Raw genomic sequence first — 25,516 nt, forward strand, 5'->3', positions numbered from 1 at the left:
CTGAGTAACAGCTGACAGCCCTATTACAATCTTTTCTCAATCTTGAACCAATCAGTTGTTCCATATAGGGTTCTAACTGTTGCTTCTTGTATTTACTAGTATTTTATTTTAGAAAGGCTGTATAGCATACAAGTTACGTGCCCTAGCCTCTCTTTTATCTAACTAATCTGGGTCTGTTTCCTCAGCTGTAAAGTGGAGATAACAAATACTTCTCAGCTCATAGGCAGGTAATGATAATCACTCAGTAGGCACTAGTACTAATGTGATGGATGCACAGGTGTTTAAACTACTTGGTCCCTTCCGTGGCTGTTACCCTTCTGCCTGTGATCTGGCCAACTAACAGGGTACTGTGTGGCAAAAAAGAGGGGCTCTAGGAGGATTCCTACATAGCCAAGGTCTGGCATGCTTCTGATGGGTTAGTGACTGTTCTGGACCTGCTGTTAAATATTTGGTTCTCCAGCTCATCAGATTGCTTTGAGAGTAAATGAGTTGATTTATGTAATTGCCCATCAGAGACCAGTGTTTAGGATATAGTAAATACTGTTAGTGTTTGCTGTTCAGGATTTTTGTCAGAGTATCCTTTGTGCTGTCTGTGCACAATTGGTTCCATGAAATGTAGAAAACTTTCGTTTCTGAATCAGTTCAGTTCAGTCGTTCAGTCGTGTCTGACTCTTTGTGACCCCATGGACTGCAGCACTCCAGGCCTCCCTGTCCATCACCAACTCCCAGAGTTTCTGGATATACTTTAATAAAGGAATTACCTTTCACATTTTTACAGTGAACATGTCTAGTACTGGTAGAATGGTTGGAGAGATAACTTACTCAGTTCTTTGAAGGTTATTGAGGTATTTACTTTCTAATTCTACTTGATTCCAATTGACAATTTGTATTTTCCAAGAAAACCATTTATTTTATCTACATTTTAACATTTAGTAACTTAAAAATTTACTGGAAGCTTCTTTTGGTTTCCTCTATCATTTTATTCCTTTTTCAGTTTTAATTTTATGTATTTGTTTTTTTAGTCTAGCTAATGGTTTGTTTGGAATTTTTCTTCCCTTCAAAATGCAGTTCCTAGGTTTTAGAGTTAAACTTACTAGCTTCTGTTTTCTAATTGAGTAACTTATAAATTTCTTTAATTACTTCTGCTTTTTAAAATTGAAGTATAATTGATATACAGTACTTTCTGCTGTACAGCAAAGTGACTCAGTTATACACACACACAGACATTTTTGTTTATGTTCTTTTCCATTATGATTTATCCCATAATGGCAGTCGTGTCCCACTCTTTGCAACCCCATGGGGTGTAGCCCACCAGGCTCCATGGGATTTCCCAGGCAAGAATACTGAAGTGGGTTGCCATTCCCTTCCCCAGGGGATCTTCCCCACCCAGAGATCGAACCCAGGTCTCCTGCACTGCAAGCAGATTCTTTATCACTGAGCCACTACGGTTCTATACAATAGCATCCTGTTATTCATACATTCTATACGAAACTGGTTTCATCTACTAACTCCCAAACTCCTAGTTACCCTCCTCCTTTCCTTCTCTCTGTTCTTTTTTTTTTTAGTTCTATTTACTTTCTAACCTTGAATGCTTATTATTTAATTTTAATTCTTCATCGGTTGATAGGATTTATTTAGTCTGTGGATCTTCCTCTTGAGTATAGCTTTGTGTATCAAAGGTTTTTTTTTAATATAGGTAGTTTTTATAATTGTTATTAGATAATCTGTATTAATTTTAATATCCATCTTTGAATGGAGTAGTTTAGGGAGAGACAGTACATAAATGGTCAAGTCTCTTCCCCTTAGTGGAAGAGACTTGACAATTTGTTTCATTTTCAGATTTCATGGTCTCTATTGTTTCTACCTTTGTAAATTTTTACATGTTATGGTCTAGTTAGATGATCAGTTTTTATAAACTGTTACATAGGAATTTGATCACATCATATGTTCACCTATTTAATCTGTTTGATTTTTAAGAACTGAAATGGTGATTGCCTTCTACTATATATCCATGTATATGTGTATATGATGTTGGGAATGAGAGAGAGAAGGTTTGGTGTATATAGTTTTATATCTTCTTTATAGATTGTAATCTTGAGCATTCTGAAAAATGACCATTTTTGCTACCTTAATGTTCTACTTTGAATCCAGTTGATGAGTGTTTATACTTGTCTGTTATACTTCTGTCTAACCTTTTAATATTAACCTCTCCAAGTTCTTGTTTTAGATTTGTCTCATGTAGACTTCATGTAGTTGGATAAAGAAAGGTTTGTTTTTTAAGACCCAATCTGAGATGCTTTTAATCATTTACTTTAATTGTTCTATGTTTGGTTTTGCTTCTTTAATATTGTTCATTGCCTATCTTTTTGTTTAGTTTTCTTTTTTCTTCCTTAAACTACATGGCTTCTTTTCTTTCCTCTCTCTCATTTTGGCAGTTATATACTGTATTTTATTATGTCTGAGGTACTGTTGATTGTAGGATGCCTTATTTAGACAACCATTAACATGGTTAAACTCTGTCAAAGAAACTGTGACATGACATTGATTGTAATATGCATGCGGATTTCAGATATTCTAAAATGTGAAAAAATAAAGTACATCTTAGGCTAGATGAAATATGGTAGTTTATAGTTCTGTGGCTATTATAAAGCTGTAGCTTTAATATACTTAAATTTATTATGTTTATCAAATAGCTTTTTCTGTTTGAGGAATGGTTGTTTAAATGCTCTATTCTCAGGATTCTTGTATGTTTAAAAATGTTGGTGGCTTTCACAAATGGAGTTATATTTTGGCTGGTTATAGAATTTTTGAGCTATGTTACCTTCCCCTTAATACCCAGTAGACATTACTCCATTATCTTCTGGCATCTCGGATTACTCTAGAGAAGTCTGGGGCCAGCCTGACTTTTTTTTTCCCTTTGTAGGTGACCTACTTCTGTCTGGGTATTGGTAGAATTCTTTCTTTATCCTTGAAGTTCAGTAACTTCATCAGGATATATCTCGGTCTTGGTGTGATTCTCTATTACATTTTCCTGTTACATGGTAAGCCATTTCAATCTGTGACTCAGGAATATTTTCATATATATTTTGTAATATGCTTTCATTTTTATTTTTCTTTCCTCAAAGGACATCAGTTTTATCATTGTGCACCTTCATTTCCTGTCTTTTGTATTATTTTTCTAAATGCTTCCTTTGTTCTCTTCTGCTGTGTTCTAGGAAATTTTCTTGAGATTATCTTTCATTTCATAAATTTGTTTTTATCAATATCAGGTCTGCTACTTCCTTTATACGACGGAGTTTTCATTGTGCCAGTGGCTTGTGTACTTGATTCAGTTTTATTTATTTATGTCTGTGAGCTACCCTTGCAACTTGTCTCGTTTATTTCCCTCTTTAAAAAAGCCTTTACTTCTTGTGGTAAAAGTAAGTAAAACCACATTGTTTTTTGAGAAGATGGATGGGTAAAACCAGTTGCAAAGCGGCTAACATCAAAATTTATTCTCAACACAAAAAACAAGTGATTAGTGAAATTGTTTTATCAAGACATGCTGTTAAATGAGCTTTATTAATGGCATGAAATATGGAAAAAGCATTTCATTTGCAGGCTCAAAGACGTTTCTTTTTGGGGTTGGATAAGCTTCTTTTGTGCTCAGTAGAAATCTGTTTTACCATGTGTGCTTTTGTGTGTGTGAGGGAAAAGTGTTCGAGGATTTTTCTTATTAATCATTGAAAATCTGTTGAAGATGTTTTTCTTCCGTCAGTGAGTTGTAATGTAGACTAGAAAAAGATTCACTGAAGAAGGAGATCATGACTGACAGGCTCTGTCGTCTGCATGTGCCACAGTGAAGACCTGCTGCGTGAATGTTTCGGGAATGCTAACTTGCTCTTTGTTTTATTCTGAAGAAGTGAAGGTGATCAACAGTGTGCCCCTTGATCTCCATTTGGGGTTGAAGGAAACAGTGAAAATTGGGAATATGTGCAAATTGTGATTACTCGAGCATGAGTCACTGTGACTTATTAAGAAAATGTACAAGACTTGTTCACTTTCAAGTGTCTGTTGTTTAGAGTAGGTTCTCCCCCCACCCCTTTTTAAAAAAAATTGCAGCTGAGATACCAGCATTTTCATTGTTACTGTTGATGTTAACAAAGGTTATTTTAATTATTTCAGTGGACTTGCACAGTCAGTATGACTCGGTATGCTAGCAACATACTCAGTATTGTGAATGACTGTACTACTTCAGAGTCTGCTGCTGCTGCTAAGTCGCTTCAGTCGTGTCCGACTCTGTGCGACCCCATAGACGGCAGCCCACCAGGCTCCCCCGTCCCTGGGATTCTCCAGGCAAGAATATTGGAGTGGGTTGCCATTTCCTTCTCCAATGCATGAAAGGGAAAAGTGAAAGTGAAGTCGCTCAGTCGTGTCCGACTCTTAGCCACCCCATGGACTGCAGCCTACCAGGCTCCTCCACCCATGGGATTTTCCAGGCAAGAGTACTGGAGTGGGGTGCCATTGCCTTCTCCACTTCAGAGTCTAAATCATAGCTTATCCTTATAATTGAAATTATCAAAACATCTTAAAGGTTCCAGACTGTTGTGCTTGATTGCCAATAGTGTGGTATCTTCATAAAATGATACATATGTTTTAACTAATCTATTCATTCAAATTTACAGAGGATCTGCTACATGTCAGGAACTGCTACATGTCAGGAACTGTAACAGATGCTGGACTACAGCAGTAAACAGATAAGAATCCATGTTCTTTTAGAGCATGCATTCTCATGGAAATGGGAGAGATAAATTTAAGAGAAAGTTGTATGCTCTGGGAGAAGTAAAATGGAATAAAGTAGGAAGTATGAAGAATAAAAGGGGATAATAATATAATAAGGAATAAGGGGGTAAAATAGGGAATCCAGCATAAGAGTGTGGGGATTATGATTTAAATTAGATGACGTTTGAGTAATTGAATTAGCTGAGGATGGGAATTGTCCAGAGGCTACAGCAAACACAAAGGCCTTGAAGTGGAGATAGACTTGAATGTCGAGGAAGACAAGGAGAGCAGTTAGCCAAATGAACGTAGAAAGTTGGATAATTCTAAAGGACCTTTTAGGCCGTTATGCAGGCTGTTCATTAGCCTGACCCAGAACTCAAAGCCGTTGGAGTTGTGACATGATCAGAATTCACAGTTCAACAGGACCCTCTGGATGCTGGGTTGAGAATAGACGAAGGAGACGCCTCACAGTGCCCTGGTAAACGCTCTTAAGTAAACATTTATAACTGAACTGAAAACGTCATCAATGATATCCCTATTTTATTTTCCCTTTTTATAAGGAGAAAGAAATGTTATTTATGTCCCACTAGATCCGTTTCATGACTGTGTAACTTATAGCTGAAAAACACTGCTAAATGAGACACAGCCTCTGCCTTGGTGGGAAGGAAGTAGAAGTAGGGTGTTGCATATTAAAGGAAAATGAACAAAGTATAAAATGGAAAAGGATGAAAACATAAAATCAGTACTCTATCAACACTTAGCTTAAAAAATCAAGTAATCAAATATCAGTGATACAAAAGGCCTAATAATGAAGAGCCCCACTCCCCCAGAGGCAACTACTTTGAAAGAAACTTTTCTGGTTCAGATTTCCTGGGGCTTAACTCCATGTTCTAAATAATATGCTTATAGTGTTTATTTTTTGGTTTATCAACTTTAGACATTCTCTGTTGACTTCTTGCTATGACAGATGTTTTCAGTCCCACTTCTCACTACTGACCTTCCTCGTACGACGGTCACAGAACTGGCGCCTCTCTGGGGTTCTGCCCAGAAGATTAGCCTTCCTCGGCTGCTGCTCCCCCTCTGTGAGTATTCTGCTCGTCTCCCTCCACTGTGCCTAATCAGTTCACATTCCTCCATCCGTTCTCCATCTTTTCAGAACCATGGGCAATCCACCTAGGTATTTTTAAAATATCTTTAAAAAGTATATTTTTTACTATAAAACTAAACAAAAAGTTATTTTTAAATTTCTTTAGAGAAGTTTATTCAGTTAAGTGAAGGAGAAAGGATAAACACTTGCTCACGCTGGCACCTTGAGCTGGAAACTAGAGGTAGAGGTTTAGGTCAAATTTTTTGGCCTCATTTTTTAAAATACATGTAGTGTATGTGTTTTTAAGAGATATACTTAATAATATTTTATTTTTCAAAAACATTATAAATATTTTCCTGTGTGGGGAAATACTTTTTCAAAGTATTTAAAATTGATATTTAGCATTCTTTCATATGTAAATATCGTAGGATTCCCCAAATTTTTGACTTTAGGTTATTTTTGTGTTACAAATTATTTAAATTATAGCTAATGCTGCTGTGGATTTTCCTTATGAATAAATGTTTATACATAGTCTTTTTATTATTTCTCTTAGGATAAATATATAGATGTGGTCATTGCTGAATCAAAGAAGATAAATGTTTTTGGGGTTTTTTTTTTTTTCTGTTTTGTTGGGATAGGATAGATATACAGTGCTGTGTACGTTTAAGGTATATAGCATAATGACTTACTATGTTGTGAAATGCTTACTACGGTAAAATAGTTAGCATTCATCATGTTGCACAGTTACTCCAGTTTCTTTTCCGCTTGTGACGAGGACTTTCAGGGCTTACTGTCTTACATCTGTCAGAAGTATAGCACACAGCAGTGCTAGCTGCAGTCGCTGTGTGGTGCGTTACACCCCAGGTCTTAGTTTATCTTGTAACTGGAAGTTTGTGTCTTTTTGAGGTTCTTAACAAATGTCGCCTAGAAGGTAATAGTCCCACTATCACTGTATTAAAATTTCATTTTTTGCTGTGTTGTTACTATTAGAGACTTCTAAAAAAGGCTTGATTCTGCTGGGTAAAAAGAATATTTTTATTTAAAAAACTTCCAATAAAATTGAATGCTTCTTGACAGTTTTGAATTGTATGTGTGGGAGAGAAGGAGAGGCTTGTTTTAAAGGTTTGTAAGAGTAGTTCTTTGTCTTTCTTTTTTTGACCACACTGAGTGGCTTGCAGGATCTTAGTTCCCCAACCAGGGATTGAACCCAGGCCCTGGAAGTGAAAAGTGTGGAGTCCTGACCATTGGACCACTGGGGAATTACCAGTGCCTTTGTAAATTTTTATGGCGCTCTTTTTCAGTTGTCCAATTAATTAGGCTTTCTTTGTGTTTTCTTTGACACTTAGAATATTTCCTGTTCCTAAAATCAGACAAGACTGGAAAATTTGAAGATAGCTCTGAAATGGGTGGGGTTGGGGGGAGAAACTTTTGAAAACAATCGATTAGAAACACTTGGCCTTCAGCTTGTATTGAGAAAAATCTATCATGATTTAGATTTCAAATTGTTGCTGCTTCTAAATATGATCAGTTGCCTTGTGCTATAAAATGTTAAATTATTAAATCTGTCCATCAAAGGACAGTATATATATGAGATGTTATTAGTACTAGTAACTCTGTGCTTGGGTAATCTGGCTAAACTAGTCTTTCCGCAAAGGGCATAATGCTTAAGCTTTCTTTTAGTGAGTCATGGAATGTTACCAGGGAATTTGTCACTATTTGGCATAATTCCATTAGGAACTTAGGCTGGCAATAGTTTAGTCCTTTTTGGGGAAAAATTAATTTCATTTTAGACAGAAAGAACTTTACTGACTTTTTAAGCTATTTATAAGTAGCTTTGTAACATTTTATAAAACAAAATTAAAAAAAAAAAAAAAAGCCCTTAAAAAAGCCTAAATGGCAGTGGACCAGACTTCATAGTAAAAGTTATATTAGGAAAAGAAAGCTTGGTTTATGAATTGACTACAGCAGATAGATCAGTGCTATTTTTGAAGGAATCCCTATTTTCTGGGATTATTGAAATCCTTAATCGTTATAAAAATGCCTTGAATTTTCATGACTCTTTAAGCTATAGAAATTCCTATTCATGAGCAGTGGATTAATTGGGGAGAGAGAAAGAGAGAAAATGTCAATCTCTTTTCACCCAAAAGCTATTACTTATGGTTTTGTTGTATTTTTTTCTTCCAACCTTTTTAATATATTTCATAATCATGTGTTACTGTACTTAGTAATATAAATATTTCTCATTTTACTACACTGGTGTCTTCACTTTCATTTTTAATGTGGCACTAGAGCCCTGTGGGAGACCTGGGTTTGATCCTTGAGTTGGGAAGATCCCCTGGAGAAGGGAACTGCTACCCACTCCAGTATTCAGGCATGGAGAATTCCATGGACTGTATAGTCCATGAGGTCATAAAGAGTCGGACATGACTGAGCGACCTTCACTTTTGCAGCCCACCCAGTGGCAATCACATAATTTTTTGTTTAGACTATGTTTTGGAAAAGTTTAGTTAAATTCTAGTTTTTCACATAGGTGCTTAGATTTCCTTTATAAATTTGAGTAAATATATTACTGGTTTCAGAGTTGACTCAGATTCTTTACCTCAAGCAGATAACTGTAGCAGAAGGTGGTGGTTGGGGCGGGGAGCCAGTGACGTAGAGGAATGAAATTGGAAGCAAAGAAGCATCCTTTCATCTTGTTCCATCCTCTTCCCCTCTCTCCAGTAGTCTGGGTACAAGGCATTGAATTCAGATCACAATCTTTAGCTTTACTGTACTCTTGTTAGCTAAATATTTGTTAATTCTCTTGGCATTTATTATGCCCATCAGAGCTTTTTGATATGTGTAAGGTACTAAAGTGCTTTGCCCCCAAAACAAAAAATCAGTATATCAGTATTTTGAAGAACATAAAATAGTTGCAATGTGTATATTTATTTAAATAATTTGTGAAAAGTATTTCTATTTTTTTTTTTTTTATTTAAATGAAGACTAGTTTATCTTCCTGTTCTAGTTCTCAGTTGGGAGAACCAGACTAGCCGTTACTTTTCTAGTCTAGGCCTCAAGTTCCCACTCCATAAAAATGATGACTTGCAATTTGATATCCCTCACAAACCTACGAAGTCTGTTTTGTGATCCATTTGGAGTTGTTTTTCATATACATGTTGTTAACAGTGAGAATGAGGGTTTTGGCTTACTTGAACCTCACGCAGACTGAAATGGCCCTTCATTGAGGAGAAGCTTCACAGAAAACAAGGGAGAAGGGGTTCACACAAAGGCAAAGCAGGGCAGATTGGTTTCCAAAGGCCACATATTAAGGCAAGGATAGCAGATGTCTTTCATCTTGTGTTTTTTTGGCTGGAGTGACTCCTGAATACTGTATTAAGAAAATTTGGGTTCCATGATTGGTTGTTAATGGTTCCTTCATTGAGTGTGGATCACATCCAAGATGTGAGAGTGATTAAGAACAATGATATCCTCAATGTGTACATAGGGATCTGTCATACAAAGTGGTTAAGAGGATGACTGTTTCTATTTGAGGTGTTCCACATTGATCTCATTTGTATATTTGGACTTTTTTGTGTTGTGATAAAATGCACATAACATAAAATTGATCATTAAAACCATTTTTAAGTGTATAGTTCAGTGGCATTAAGTTTATGCACACTGTTTAGTTACCATCACCACTGTTTCCAAAACCTTTTCATCATCTCCAATTGAAAAAACTCTGTACCCACTAAATAGTTTAACCCATTCTTGGCCTTCCACTGGCCCCTAGTAACCACCATTTTACTTTCTGTCTCTATGAGTTTGACTACTCCAGAAACCTTGTAAGAATCACAAATAATCTGTCCTTTTGTGTCTGGCTTGTCTCACCTTGATCTTTTCCAGATTCATCTGTATTGTAGCATATTTTCAGAATTTCTTTTTTTTTAAGGCTGATACTCCAGTGTATGTATATACTACATGTTGGTGTTCCCTTTCATTTTGGTTTTATTATCCAAGTAATTTTGTTGCCAAATCTAATGTCATAAAGATTTCCCTCTGTGTTTTCTCCTAAGAATTTTAGAGTTTTAGCTTTAGGTCTGTGATTCATTTTGAATTAATTTTTGCATCTGATGTGTGGAAAGAGTCCAGTTTCATTTTTCTGCATGTGGATATCCAGTTTTCCCCAACACCATTGGTTGGAAAGACTGCCCTTTCCGCATTGAATGGTCTTGACACCCTTGGCGAAAATCATTTGACTATGTATGCCAGGGTTTTTTTTACCTGAGCTCTTATTTTATTCTGTTGATCTCTTTGTGTTTTTATGCCAGCACCGCACTGTTTTGATTATGACAGCTTTGTAATAAGTTTTGAAATTAGAAAATAGGAGTCCTCCAGGAACTTTGTTCTTCTTTAAGATTGTTTGAGGAAAAGATTCAGTTGTCCATAGGTTTCTCTCTTTTTGAAATTTAAAAGTTCTCAATCTGTTTCTAATGTTTGTCTTTTTTATTCTTAAACTGTATAGGCACATCTATAGAACAGTGTATTTTGTGTGTGATGTATGCAATATAAAACATGTTTGCTTTAAAGGGTTGTTATAAAGCAAGGTGTAGCTACTACCTCGGTGAAGAAATAGTTGTGTAAAGTTTTAAAAACAATTAAACTAAAGCATGGCCAATCAAGTGATTCTGTCAGCTGAAGTCAGAAAACAGAACTGTGTTTCCCAGGGTGTACTAGGAAGAATACTGCACTGGGGGTGTGTATGCAGGGAATTGGAGCCCTGGGGACACAATAGGACAGGATTTCCTAGAGCCTGGTGGTGTAGGGAGAGTAGGGAATCTTCGAGTGTCTAAATCTGAAAATACTAAATTTGTAGTTTGTTTTGTCCAGGATTAAGAGGGAATGGGATTAAGAGTAATGTAGCTAGAAAGCAGTGCCTATTAGAGCTGAGTCATAATGTAATAAGAATTGAAGCTATTTTGAAACAGAGTAACTTGATCTGGTTGGAACACTAATCACTACTTGTCAAAACACCAAGCTCTTTACATAATCAAAGTCAAGTGTGGTTGTGTATCCAGTTGGATAGCCTAGATTTAAATGTCATTTTGGCAAACTGTAATGATAAATACTTAACAATTATTAACTATGTTTAGTATGGTTCTTATTTAAAACTACATGGTTTATACTCAGGGTTCATATGCTTTAGCTTTTTTTGTAGAAGTTTTTGTTTCTTCCCTCCCCCAAATAAATGGCTCCCTTTGAACCTCTGAAATTACATTTGAGTGATAAGGACAAACAGAATTCATATCTGAAATGGGGCAAATTCACTAATAGAAAAATACTAGGGAGCACAGATGAGAAGGTTAATTTACATCCCTGATTTGGTGGGGTTTATAGGAGGATCTGGGGCTTCCTAAGTGGCACAGTGGTAAAGAATCCGCTTGCCAGTGCAGGAGGTGCAAGAGACGTGGGTTTGATCCCAGGGTTGGGAAGATCCCTTGGAGTAGGAAATGGCAACCTGCTCCAGTATTCTTGTCTGGAAAATCCCATGGACAGAGGAACCTGGTGGGCTACAGTCCATGGGGTTGCAAAGAGCACATCTTAGGTAAAGGTTTGAGGAGGTGTTTAAGGCATGATGGTGAGATATACCAGAAAGTGGATTAATAGCAATTTATCACTGCTGCTTCTACATAACCCACCTGTTGTTCTCCTTTCTGGAAGAAAGCTTGGAATGGAACTGGAATAGCCTGCTGCTTAGATTTATTTTTTTCCCCTATGGCAAGGGTATGGGGCGAGGGATTGGGCCTACTTAGAGGACATAGAAGAATCAGAAATCACGCTTTTTAATATGCATTTGTGAGTTAGAACATCTTACATTTATGTTAACAATTCCAGTTTTTACTTTGTGCATTGCTGTTTTTGTGTCTGTAATGTAAATCTACTTATGTGCTGCTGCTGCTGCTAAGTCGCTTCAGTCGTGTCCGACTCTGTGCGACCCCATAGACGGCAGCCCACCAGGCTCCGCCGTCCCTGGGATTCTCCAGGCAAGAACACTGGAGTGGGTTGCCCTTTCCTTCTCCAATGCATGAAAGTGAAAAGTGAAAGTGAAGTCGCTCAGTCGTGTCCGACTCTTAGCGACCCCATGGACTGCGGCCTACCAGGCTCCTCTGTCCATGGGATTTTCCAGGCAAGAGTACTGGAGTGGGGTGCCACTGCCTTCTCCGATTCTGGTACATATCCCTCTTTATTTTAGTTACGCTATTGTAAAAATGGTAAAGCTTTCTGATTCATTTTGAGCCTATGTCCAATATCAAAATCTGACAGCACACAGAAATACTCTGGACCAATCCCGGTTATAGATGCCAATGTCTTCTAATACATTAAGGAGGAAACAGTCCCATGATTGTGGATCACTAATAATATATGTTGAAAATGCATTTGAAAAAATTTGGCTTCCATCCTTTACCCTTAAAAACAAACCAGGTTAGGGCTGGTCCAGTGGTTAGGACTTCATACTTCTTGTGCTTACCTGTTCTTCATTTATGAGGAAGACTATGAAAGGATTTTCTTCTTAGAGTACAAGTAAGCACAAGATGGATATGAATTTTCATAATTAAAAACTAAATTTGATTAAGCTATCAGTCATTCAGGTTGATAATACACCGATATGTAGATTTTTTATTTTTAATGTGACAGAATTAAGGACACAGCAAGAGAATGTTTGACTTTTGCATGCTAGCATATAATAAGATCTGTATAATGAATCATTAGCTTCTTACTTAAGTAAATGATGAGAGTTTGACTGTTGTAAGTATCAGATGCATTTGGCCCTAAATATCACACAGTCTTGTAACTTTGTGTTTAGAGTTTATCCTGGAAATGAGATGGCAAGGGGACACCACATGGTTCAGTTAGTGTATTCTTCTAACCTTCATCAGATGGCGTATGTCACTGCATCTCATTTCTCTAAGAAATTGTTTTCTGTCATTCTTTGCAAGCCATTGGGATGCAGTTAAGTCAAACCATTAGTTAGCATAGGAAACATTTTCTATTCCTTAGAGGTCAGCTCTTTCCTTAGATTGCTTTAATAACTACTTAAACTTTCCATCTAGATGGACCATCTACTTATAGTCTTGGTGCTTCTTTCTTTTTCATTTTCTGGGTTTAAGTCCGTTTTTGTTGTTTTTTTTTTTCCTGACTAAGTCCACTTGTTCCTTGTATTGTTTTAGGGATGTGTTCTTCATGCAGTTAGAAATAGTCTGTTTTACTGTCTCTCAGTCATTTTATCTGAGTTTTATTTAATTTTTGTTTTTTAAGTTTCTATCATAAGCTCGCTCAGTCGTGTCTGACTCTTTTGTGACCCCATGGACTGTACCCCTCCAGGCTTTTCTGTCCATGGGATTTCTCAGGCAAGAGTACCAGATTGGATTGCCATTTGCTTCTCTAGGGGATCTTCCTGACCCAGGGATCAAACCCGAATCTCTTGTGCCTTCTGCCTTGCAGCCAGATTCTTTATCTCCTGCCATTCACAAATGACTGGAGACTTTGAAATACTTTTGTGAACGTGTAGGCAAAGTTTACTTTTATTAAAGAAAAGGCTCATTGCCAATAAACTCTTATTTTCTCTTTACCTAAAACAAGCTTTCCAAATCATAAAAATCAGTATTATAGAAAATTTGGAGAAATGTAGGGAGTTTAATTTTTAATATTGGCATGCTTTCTTTCTATGTGTTCTGTAGCCAATTTAGAAATTTATCTATGTGTATAACAAATAAAAGAATGGAACTATCAATTTGGGTGCTTTTCTTTTCTTGGTAGATTTTAAGGTGAGTCAAACACTTTATAAGGAAATGCTGTTATATACAAACATGAAACCAAAGTCAGAATTCAGTGCCATAGTGGAAAGAAGCAGTGAATTTAGATTTCACTGACCTTTAACTCTTGGGGGAAAAGTGGATTATTTGATAAAATGCCTTGGAACAACTGGTTTATCATACTGGGGATAGGTGGAGGGGAAGATGATTTATGTGTTTATGTTTACATGAATTATAAAAGGACCGGGATAGTTTCTGAGTGCTGACTTACAGTGTGCCAGGTGTACCGTGTGCGTGAATATGTTCCTCAGACAGACCTTCTGAAGTGTAGACAGTGTTATCCTCACTTTACACAGGAGGAACCATGGTCAAACAGTTGGCCAAGAATTGAAATTAAAGATAAAATCATAAAGTAAAACCTATCGAGAATATTATTTTAGTCTGGGCTTGAGGGAGTTAGGCTTTTTTCTAAGCAAGACAAACCAAAGAGCTATGAAAAAGATTGATTTTTTAAAAAACTTGCACTCTTTGAACTTATTCTTAAATGAGAATTTAAAGAGGTAACACAAGAACATTTTAAAACAAAAATGGCAGTATAACTGCCATAATGCTTATAAAACTCACCCAAATCAATAAGAAAAAAGCTGAATCACTTAATGTAAAAAAAAAAAAAGGGCAAAAAATACAAGTAGGTAATGCATGTAGGGAGTTGTCAACAGGAAAAGGATAATATCCAAGGCTGTAGAGAAATATATACCTATAGTGTTTCTGGAAATACAAATTGAACTTTTGATGGATGATATGTATGTTCCTTTGACTCACAATTCAACTTACAGGAGCTTGGATTCTAGGTAGTACCTCCACAGATGTACAGGACAGTACAGAAGTGTTTTTGGCAGTATTATAAATGAATGAAGGGGGTAGAAACTGTCTGATGTTCGTAGCATACTTGAGTGACTAAGGTATAAAACGATACCTCATTTTCTGTACTATGTGGCATAAATTTTTAATTTAAGTTGGTTGCATTTGACTAAAAAAAAAAACCAAAAACTCAGATACTATTATAAATATGATTGATCTGTGTTACTACAAACATGTTTTTTACTGCCAGAAAGAATTCCTGAAAGGGTTCTAAAGCTGAGAGAAGAAAATTCTGAAAACCTCTAAATAGTTTTGAGTCCCTTTTAGTATAACCCATTGACTTATTGATAAGCCAGGATGAGGGGAGAAACAATACATATATATACATCCCATGTATTGATATATGAAGCAGAGCAGTTTACCTAGTTTTACACAAAACACATAGATAAGGTGATAGGAACTGTCAGAAACCTTAATTTAATTTTGAGTAGTACTTAAGGAAATCAACATGAAGTGAAGTAGTTAATGATTCTCACCCTCAGCTGGTGGCAGAGTGAACAGATTACCCCATTCATCTACCTCTGGGGGTGATCACACCTTACCAGCTCTGCTGAGAATGTTTGTAACCTCTGTGTAATGTGGTTTGAGAGAGTAAAGGAAAGCTAGGAACTACTGCTATACAGAAAGTATTAGAGGCGAAACTGCCTAGAGACCAACTGGGATGTAAGCTTAAAAATATGACTCTCTGAATAGAGAAAAGGGTACTCTTAGCAAGAGGAATTGAACTAGGATAAGTTTAGACAGTGTTTTAGACATAAAGTAAGTTTAGACATAAAGCTGAGTGCCAAAGAATTGATGCTTTTGACCTGTGGTGTTGGAGAAGACTTGAGAATGGACTGCGAGGAGATCCAGCCATTCAATCCTAAAGGGAATCAGTCCTTGAAAATTCATTGGAAGGACTGATGCTGAAGCTGAAGCTGCAATACTTTGGCCACCTTATATGGAGAACTGACTCACTGGAAAAGACCCTGATGCTGGGAAAGATTGAAGGCAGGAGGAGAAGGGGACAACAGGATGAGATGGTTGGATGGCATCACCAACTCAATGGACATGAGTTTGAGCAAGCTCTGGCAGTTGGTGATGGACAGGGAAGCCTGGCGTGCTGCAGTCCAGGGGGTCGCAAAGAGTCAGACACGACTGAGCAACTGAACTGAAGTTTGGACTAAACAGGAAATTTGATGCTTAATTTATGGAAGAGGGCAGGAGTGGTACCAGGTTTAAGGAACTAGAATTCTGTTAGGACCTTTCTCCTTGTTGCTTGCTTTTGTTCATTTTCGCGTATCTGCTTTCTCCTTGAGATCTGAGCTGTGGGCCTACCCCATGGATTGGAGTTCCTTTTGTTTAATGCCAGTTTGAAAAATTCTCAGCAAGATCTTATTCTCTTGGCGTGTCAGGTATTCCTTCACTCACTTGTGTGTCCCAGCGGTACTGTGTACAGAATAAACTGGTACAGAACAAGCAACAGCAAAACAAGTAGTTGTGTGTGATATTCAGGGGAAGGTAGTATTTCCCAAAAGAAGTACTTAAAGTATGGCTTGTTCTTGAGATTCTGAAGAAGACTGTATTCATTTTATCGCCGAGTCTAATGAGCAATTTTAAAGGAGAATAACAGACACTTGACATTCATTGTACTCTAAGGTGGATGGTCTTGCAGTATTGCTCCTCTGTCCTGCAGCACTGCCATGGGATTTACTGTACTTTACTGACGAGCAAAAGGACATCAAAAAAGAGTCATGACGTGTTTAAGACGCTAAGGATAGTGAGAGAGTTGGCATTCGAACCCAGGTGTTACTGACATAGGACCGTGCTCTGCGCCCAAACTGTGGCCCATGTTTTCTCTTGTGAGATGAAATTCACATGCCTCTCCTCCCACCTCTGCATCGTGTCTTTATCAACTTATTTCTAAAAAATAAATGAGAAGTTTATATAAAACAGTAGACTGTAGTTGTAGTGTCAGGGCCTAACAATTTATGCCCTGGGGGAATTCCTGCCATACTAAATCTTGGCAGGGACATATGAGACAGCTGCTGTACTTAAGCACAAGCAACACCATATTTAGGGCCTACTGTTGAAGAGCCCTTAGATAATAAGTGTTTGAAGAGGATGTAAGCAAGGTGAAACATTGCAGGTAGCAGAACTTCCCGAAGTGCTGTTTTAGGAGTGTGGTCCGGAATTCTGCCCAGCAAATCCTTTCAGAAGCATATTGCCAAATATTTGCAAGATAGGATCTCCGGACTCTTCTGCTCCTCTGCTTCATATTCCTTATGTGCTTGAGGCACAGTAAAAGAAATTCATCTAGGCTGAAAATGTTTTCGATTAGGAAATCAGCTTGCCTTATCCAGCCCTAGCCTTGGACATATAGTGTAAAGAAAAAAATTCTGATTTTAAGCAAACTTTAAAGTTTACCAGAAATCTGTTGATTTAATTGATGCATTTATAAAATCTTTAGAGGAAATATGAGCAAACCATTGGTTGTTTGCTGATAACACTACTTTTTTCAGTATTGATTACTTAATGGAAGTTTGTAAGACCAGGGATATTTTCCCAGTTAATTCTGGTAACTAGCTTTCTGGCGATATATGTGTTTTAAAGTAATGTGGCAATTTATTCATGTAATAATGAGGTCAAAATTATTTTGACAAACCATCTCAGTGCTTAGGAGTAATTGGATAGTGTCTGGATAAAAGGTTCTATCTGAGACTTCAACAGTTTGAAAGAAAGCCAGTGTAAAAATAGTCACTTTGCAGATATGCACCTTACAACCAGCTGTGTGTTACATAAATAACCTTGACAGGAATGCACATTCCCAGGAGCAGAAGACCACAACCATCAAGACACAAAGGAAAGTCATTGCTGTGCTATAAATATGTTTGGCTTTGTAACTTAACTTAGTCAACTGTTGGTCTTGGCAAAGTGTATTTACGATTAAAGTAGGTTATTTTTTCTTAATAGCCAAGTATAAAATGACATACACTTGAGCCTTTGAATGTTGTTATCCTGAGATACCTTGTATTTTTGATAAAGCCCAGTGAAGGTTTATTTTCACATGGTTGACCAAATATTGTAAACCATTATTTTAGACTACATTAAAACTGTCTTTTTAGCATTTGAAAAAAAAACTTTTATGGAGAAAAAAAATTTAAGAATATAATAACACCAAAGTTGACTGACTGTACAATGAACCTGCATGTGCTTACCTAGACTCAACAGTTGCTCGGTCACAACCAGTCTTGTTTTATCTGTCTCTGCCCACTCCCTTGTGATTTTGAAGCACAACCCAAACATCATCATCATTTGTCTGTAAATGTTTCAGTAACTTTAAAGATTTATGTACCTCCTAAAAAAGTGGGAGTAAAAAACCATGTGGCATGACCACACTTGAAAAAATTAAAAATAGTTTAATATTGTTAGATGTAGTTAGCCTCTAAATTTGTGCATGTGTCATACATTTTTTAAAAGTCTGAATTCAGTCTTCTCTGTTGTTGCTCCTTGCAGTATACTTATTGAGGATTCTAGACCTTGCCTTTTAGAATTTCCCAAAGTATAGATTTTACTAATTGTATCTTGGGAATATTAAATATATTTCTCCGTGTTTTCTGTAAATTGGTAATTGTGTCTAGGGGTTCTGGTTTGTGAGTCAGGTGAGATCACTTCATAAGTGGTGGTGTATTTATCAGGAGGCATGTTAATGTCTGCTTGTCCTTTCTAAAATGCCTAGGTTAAAATGACAAAATGGCAAGGTTTCAGTAAGTTTTCATTTTTCAACTGGACTGTCTCTGTAGGGAGAGATACCTCATTTGATCAAATAGTAGTTACTGTTTGATTTCCTGACAATGCTATTTGTATAGAAAAGGAAGACTAAATCTTGTGTTTTTGTTTTGTTTTGTTTTTTTTAAAGGAGGAAAAAAAAAAAGTGGTTTTCAAAATAACAAAATGGTTTACTAGCATCCTGTACTGGGATCAGTCAATTTGTTGTTTCTTGTATCAGTTTATAAACTCATGGGTTGAAACATATGTTTCAGTCCTTAGTGGTTATTAACTGTTGATACTCAAATTGTCCCCTGTGGGCCAGTGGAAGTCTCTTCAAGTTGTCTGAGTTCTTTTAACATGACCATGGAATTACTTGATAGCTTCGGTTTTATCTGTTATGAAAGTTGAGCCTAGAACACTTCCTGCCCCAGACCTGGAATCACCCATTTTTATGAAGAGCCCTGCTCCATTTAAGTGTAGCTCATATATGGAACGGAGAAGGCAATGGCACCCCACTCCAGTACTCTTGCCTGGAAAATCCCATGGATGGAGGAGCCTGGTGGGCTGCAGTTCATGGGGTCTCTTAAGAGTCAGGCACGACTGAGCGACTTCACTTTCACTTTTCACTTTCATGCATTGGAGAAGGAAATGGCAACCCACTCCAGTATTCTTGCCTGGAGAATCCCAGGGACAGAGGAGCCAAGTGGGCTGCTGTCTATGGGGTCGCACAGAGTTGGACATGACTGAAGTGACATAGCAGCAGCAGCAGCATATATGGAGACTATATTCTGGGCGCTAGAGACACTCATTGCTGCAAAGTTGGTCATTTTTCTTGATTTTTTTAGTGGACAGAGCTCTGCATTTTTAAAGCTTTATTGTGGGTTCATATGGATACTTTTGATTCAAATTTAGGATTGAAGAGTTTTTACTTTTCATGTGTTTTCCTTTTTCTCTTTTATTCTTGAATAATGATTATATCATAGCAAGCCTGCTCATACTTTATTTTCCACTACTTATACCTATCTAAATCGTTATTCTCAAGGACATTACCTTGTCCTTGATTTCATTTTTAATTCACGGTTTATAGACCCTCAGTGATTTTCAGATTCACAGCATGCATACATAACTCTCATTTAGCAATCAGCAATACTTTGGGATTATTGAGTTTTAGAAATTGAAGTATAATATGCACAAAGAAAAATGCATAAATATTATGTACAGCATGCCATTACTAGCATCCCAGAATCTCTTTCTTTCTTCTTTCCGTATACCACTCATTCCCCATTGAAAGAAAAAGAAGAAAATGTGACTGTTGTCCTGACTTCTAATGTTACTCATTAGTTTTGCCTGCTTTAGAACTTTAAAATTTTGTCTGAGCATTCATGATATGAGAAAAAGAGAGCTCTTTCTAGCTGTTTCCAACTTTACTCATGTCCAGGTAGCATCCAGAAAAAAAGTATCATTATCTTTTTCACATTCAAAACTTCTCTGTAATATCTTAGGAATCTAAGTAAAAACCCAGGCATATACAGTTCTTGGTTTAAATATTTGTCTTAAGCAGGCTAGATTTTTGTGTATGTTAGCAATTTCCATTTCCCCTCATTGTATTTTTACCCTTTGCATGTTTCCCCTTTCTTTTGATTAACAGGAAATCTATCTGTATTAGGGATATTAGACTTTTACCTATTGTGCTGTAAACATACGCTCCTAGTCTCTCATTTGTGTTTAAACTTAATTGCCCTGGTAAATTTAAAATACCTTGTATAGTATGTTCTGACTGTTGAGTTTTGTGTTCTGCTTAGGAATGCCACCTCCAACTAAAAGTATGTTAAAAAATAAATCTGCATCTTTTTTTTCCAGCTGACTTTCATTATTTACTTGTATTTGTATTCAAATACAGTATGAGGTATCTCTGTTAGCATTTAAATGTAGTAGGCTGTTTAAACATCTTTCCTTGGACTTTCCCATTAAAAAGGGGATTTAAAAATGGAATTTCGCTGGAATTTCATCTACATATGGCTACTACACTTTTCATCACAAACTTCTGGAGGAAATTTCCACCTTCATTTGTTACTTCACCTTCTTTTTGTCAATTGACTGTTATCTGCATGGCTTTACAATTACACTGAAACCACCTATGCCCAGGGCAGCCTTGCCATTCTTTGAACTGAACCCAGTAGACTGAATTTAGGCCTCCTCTTTCCTAAACAGTGTGCATTTATTGTTGGCAACTTTCTCCTTGGAACACATCTTATTTGGCTTCTTTGATCTAGCTTTTTCCTGGTTTTCTTCCTACTGCTGTCTTATTTGTAGCTGTTTCTTTTTTAATCTCCCTGATATTGGTATTCTCTAGAATTCCTTCAGTTAGATTCCACAGTTCACACTTAGGCTCATCCTTGGGTAATACCATCAGTCTTATGGCTTCAGTTATCAGCAATATTCTGATAATCCCCAGGTCTCTAGCTGAAATTTCTTTTGGAAACAATGTATTTATGTCCTATAGGTACATAAAACCAAACCTGTCGTTTCTTTCCCTCCCTCTAAATTCAGCACATCTTTATTATAATTCCCATTTCAGAAAAAGAATAGACTTCTACCCAGTTTCTCTGCATAGAAACCTCTATTTGTCATTTTAAAAAGTTGAGTTGAAACTCAGATAACATAAAACTAGCCATTTTAAAGTGTACAGTTCAATGGTATTCACAGTGTTGTGCAAACAACCACTGTTACTCTCTTCAGTTTCAGAACACTTTCATCACCCCACAAAAACTCCCAGACTAATTAAATAATTGCACTCACCGCCCACCCCCCACCCCCTGTTCTGCTTTCTGTCTGTGGATTTGTAGATATGAAAGGAATCATACGGTATGCGGCCTTATGTGTCTGGTTTCTTTCGCTTAGCTTGATGTTCTTGAAGTTCATCAAGAAGCAACATGCCACAATCGAAGTTGTAGCTAGTTGTAGCATGTATCAGCACCTAATTCCTTTTCTTATGGCTCGATTATATTCCATTGTATGTATATGGTATATTTTGTTTATTCATTCATTGATGGACATTTGGATTCTACTTTTTGACTATGCTGCAGTATAAAACATTTGAGTATAAATTCCTATGTGGATAAATGTTTTCATTTCTCTTGGGAATATACCTAGAAGTGTAATTACTGGGTTATATGGTAACTATGCTTATAAACTTTTTGAGGAGTTATGTATTGTTATTGACTTTTTAAACTCCCTATATCACCAGTCTTGGTTGGTTGATTCTACCTCCTATGTATCTGTGTTTTCCATCATTATTCCCACTACTATATACTGAACATACACTTTCCAGGATTACTTTAATAGCTTCCTTTCCTTTTTTGGCTTCTTTGTCATCACATGGCCTTACTCTATCACATACTTTTCACATTCTGAGAGATTGGTTTTTGAAAATGTAAATTTCATGAGATGACCTCTTTGTTTTAAAAACAAAGCAAAATAAAACGCAAACAAAAATTGTTCTCTGGGTAAAACCTAAACTAACATGGCTTACAAAGCCCCTTTGCTGTCCTCCTCCTGACATGCTGTCTAGCTTCAGCTACATGGTGTGTTGCACCCCTCTGCCGCCATGCTGATCTCCATATTTCAGATTTTTGTAGTATATATTCTTCTGTCTAAGCCTTGCTGTTACTCTACCCAAATCCTTTGTCTTATTTCAGATATCTCTTCTCTTTTTAGAAGACTTTTTGTCTCTTTTTGATTGTATTGTGCCCTTCTTTGTGCCCCTCCAAATTCCTGTGCTAATGTTGGACCATTTAATACATATTGTAATCGCCTTTTTACTTCTGTGAGAATCAGGAGCTAATAGTCAAGTGCCAGGGGATGCACTACAGACTATAAGTATGATTAATAGGAATTTAGCAGAAGACAAGATTATTTGGTAAATTGTTTAGGGAAGGCCTCATGGAGGAGGAATATGGTACTTGAATTGGACCTTGAAGGGAGCGTTCATAAAAAGTATGATAATGGTTGGCCTCTATAGGTAGATTAAATCTGTTAAATGTCCATGGATCTAGGCTATGAGGAGCCATGCTGGGGGCAAAAACCATGACAAAACCGATATGGATGGACATCTTTCAGCATTACTTTTGTATTACTTAATGAAACAAGCAGTAGGCACAGTCACTCCTGTAGAAGAGAAGAATGCAAAGAACATGTAAACGATTTTTCTAGAACTTGTGTATTGATGAAATATATAATGAGAAGCAATAATATACTTTATGGAAAGTATAAGGAAGTTTTCAAGGGTAGTTTTGACCATATATGCTAATTTAAGAATCTATCCACCTATGTTTATAAAATTCCACTGGACTTCTAATGCAAGATTCAATAACTAGGTGATTTCTGGACAAATTATAAAATCTCTGCAAGACTCTTACAGCTATTGTTGGAGAAAGTGGTCTGAGTAATATACTAGTGTTTGTCCAGAGAAAGGTTAGAAATGAGATAACTCAGTGTAGAAATTTCCTGTCCAGATAGTGATTGTGCTCTAGTCGCCCCTCAGTTGACAGTAAAAATGGGACTTGCAGATCTTTTCCGGAATGTCTGCAGCATATTGACACTCAGTGAATGTTTGCATTCATAAACAAAATAACCAGATTGAAATACAACTTCGTTGCATTTTCAGTATTTAAAGAATGTCTTAGAATGGCTGTTTAAAAGTAAAACTGCATTTCTTATATTTTGCAACACGGTACTGATTTAAAACTATTTATAAAAGTCTGCTTTGCCAGTTAGGCAAAAATATTAGACTTAGAAATTAAAAAAAAGAATTTCCTTCAAATTTTGAGAAAAGAAGCCATTCATGTTTAAATGTAAATAAACTTTCACTTTTGGCTCTCTCTGGGTTTCACTGGCATGTTGGGGTGTTAAATCTTAGTTGTTGAAATAAACACCTCTGATTCCTCAAAAAATTAAATATTTTCTTCTCAGTTAATAACACACTTTGTTCAGTTTTTTATGGCACTCTGAGTTGTGTTGCACTTACTTATCATGAGACCAAGCTTCTTGAGGAGGATGGCAGGAATTATGTGAGAATTAGAAACCTGTTCAGCCACCTAGCAACTTCTCTCTCAGTTGCTCTCTTGGGTGCTTTGTCCCCTCTTCTCAGTTTGAGCCAACCAGTGCCTCTTGTTGGTGATTCATATATTTATACGCAACACACACACACTCAATCATGACAGTGGTGATGACTTCACAGCTGTGTATATATATCAATGTGTAAGAAATTATATAATTTAAATGCCTACAATTTACTGAATGTCAATTATATCTTGTTAAAGCTTTTTTAAAAATCCTAACATGATGCCCACCATCGATGGGTCATTACTTTATTAAGCCCCGTGTCTCCAGGAACTGTTCAGACTTTGCTCTCTTTCTCACCTGCTCCTCTCAGGGGCCCTCATGGCCTGCGTCCCCCTACCTCACTAGTTCTCTGCCTTTGTTTTTATCCCCAGCCCCCATCATTCTCTATCCATGCTAGCGCACTGTCTCTGGAAGAGGAAGATCTCATGTTGCTAGTGTTGTTCCTGTAGGCCCCAGCTATTATTCTTAAGCCATTCCTGAATGCTGGAGATTGTGGCAAAAGGTTCAACATACACAGGCAGGACAGAGGGAGTCTGTCTTCTCTGAGAACTCAGTCTGTTGGGGCACACATGGACGCCAGCTGCAGACATGTATCCCCAAGAATGCAGAGGACTTAGTCATGCAGATACATAGTTACTAGTATAAATTAAGATTGGTTATATAGCAAGTTCCATTGAAAAGGTACCAGGCACTCTATTGGTATTTCTGAAAGGCCAAAGACCCTAAAGACCATACCATAAGAATTATCAGAAATACTGGTTTGATTTTCCTCTGAACCAGAATCTCTGGGGAATGAGTCTGACAACTGCATTCTAATAAGCTCTCTGTCCCACTATACCTATATACCACCAGAGAGCTACTTAGAATGGTAGGAACCTTGCTGGAAACCAGGGTAGATGTAAAAGGGGGGTAGAAGTTGATCTTCTGGATAGCTTGCTTTACCTATTGCCTCCTTGTGTTATAGAAATGAAAGGTTTTGACATCAGGTAGCATTTTGCTAATGGGTCCAGGTGTATTCATTTAATAGTTTAGAATTTTTAATGGTCTGTAATGAATGTTGGGTGAAGATTATGTACTTAAATTTTGTTATAAAACTATTCTTTTTCCACAGAGCTCAACAAAAATCCAGTGGAAGGCTTTTCAGCAGGTTTAATAGATGACAATGATCTCTACCGATGGGAAGTGCTTATTATTGGTCCTCCAGATACACTTTAGTAAGTATAATGGAACTGACATCCAAGTGGAACTCTTTTAATAATTAAAATATAAACTATTTTGACAAACTGAAGTTTCCCAGTTTATAAGAATGATTGTTAATCACTTAATTAATCACTATTAACTGATATAAAGATAGACAGCAGAGTGTGGTGTTATCAAAAAGCAAAGAAAAGATGGACTTTCTTATATATGTAGTACATTTTTAGATTCAGAGACCACACACAGTCTGATTTTCTGTTCCAAGTGTTTGCAGGTCAACTTAAACTTACTAATATTTAATGTTCTGTAAGATGGATCATGACTGTCTGATGTCAATGACTAGTACAAGTTGCATGCTTTTTATAGAAGTTGAGGTGTTGGGAAAAAATGCAGCAACCTTCTCAAAGCCATGCAACTGAGGGATAGTAGGGTCTTTCTTGGGAGATTCTTAGTCACTCAACCTTGGTCCTTGATGGTACTAAGCAGCAAGGATTTGGATACATAAGACTTTTTTTCTTTTTTTTTTTTACAATGAGAGTTTTATTTTAGATGTTCTGAATGGTAACTCCTTTGCCTCCCCTCTGCACCTCCCCAACCTGATGGAAGAGAAAATCCAGAGCTAGTTCTATACCAGAGCAAACTGATATATGACATACACAGTTGAGCTGTAGTATTGATTGGGAGGTTTTCTAAGGTCTGAAAATAAATGATTTAGGTTTTGTCACAACTATTGCTGATCAAAATTTTTGCTGATTTATTTCCCAATGGTACATTTGCATTGGTAATTGTTACAAGCTAAGATAACTCAATCTAGTCACTCTATCTACAGTGATAGTTTGGTAGATAACAGTATTCAGTGAAAGCCATCCTAGAGGTCTTCCCC

The 25,516-nt window shown here is 36.9% G+C and overlaps 1 protein-coding gene across 2 annotated transcripts in view; it reads left to right on the forward strand.

Moving 5' to 3' along the window:
- The window catches only part of UBE2G1 (ubiquitin conjugating enzyme E2 G1), an 88,124-nt gene that overhangs the window by 35,918 nt on the left and 26,690 nt on the right, over positions 1–25,516 (forward strand). For both annotated transcript variants that reach the window (XM_086359575.1, XM_086359574.1), the window contains exon 2: positions 24,548–24,650. In XM_086359575.1, coding sequence (XP_086215701.1) covers positions 24,548–24,650 — 103 coding nt within the window. The remainder of the gene's footprint in view (positions 1–24,547; positions 24,651–25,516) is intronic.

The sequence above is a fragment of the Bos grunniens genome, chromosome 19, assembly GCF_055505025.1.
Source record: "Bos grunniens cultivar Pamir isolate PY7600 chromosome 19, Bosgru_T2T1.0, whole genome shotgun sequence".
Lineage (NCBI taxonomy): Eukaryota > Metazoa > Chordata > Mammalia > Artiodactyla > Bovidae > Bos > Bos grunniens.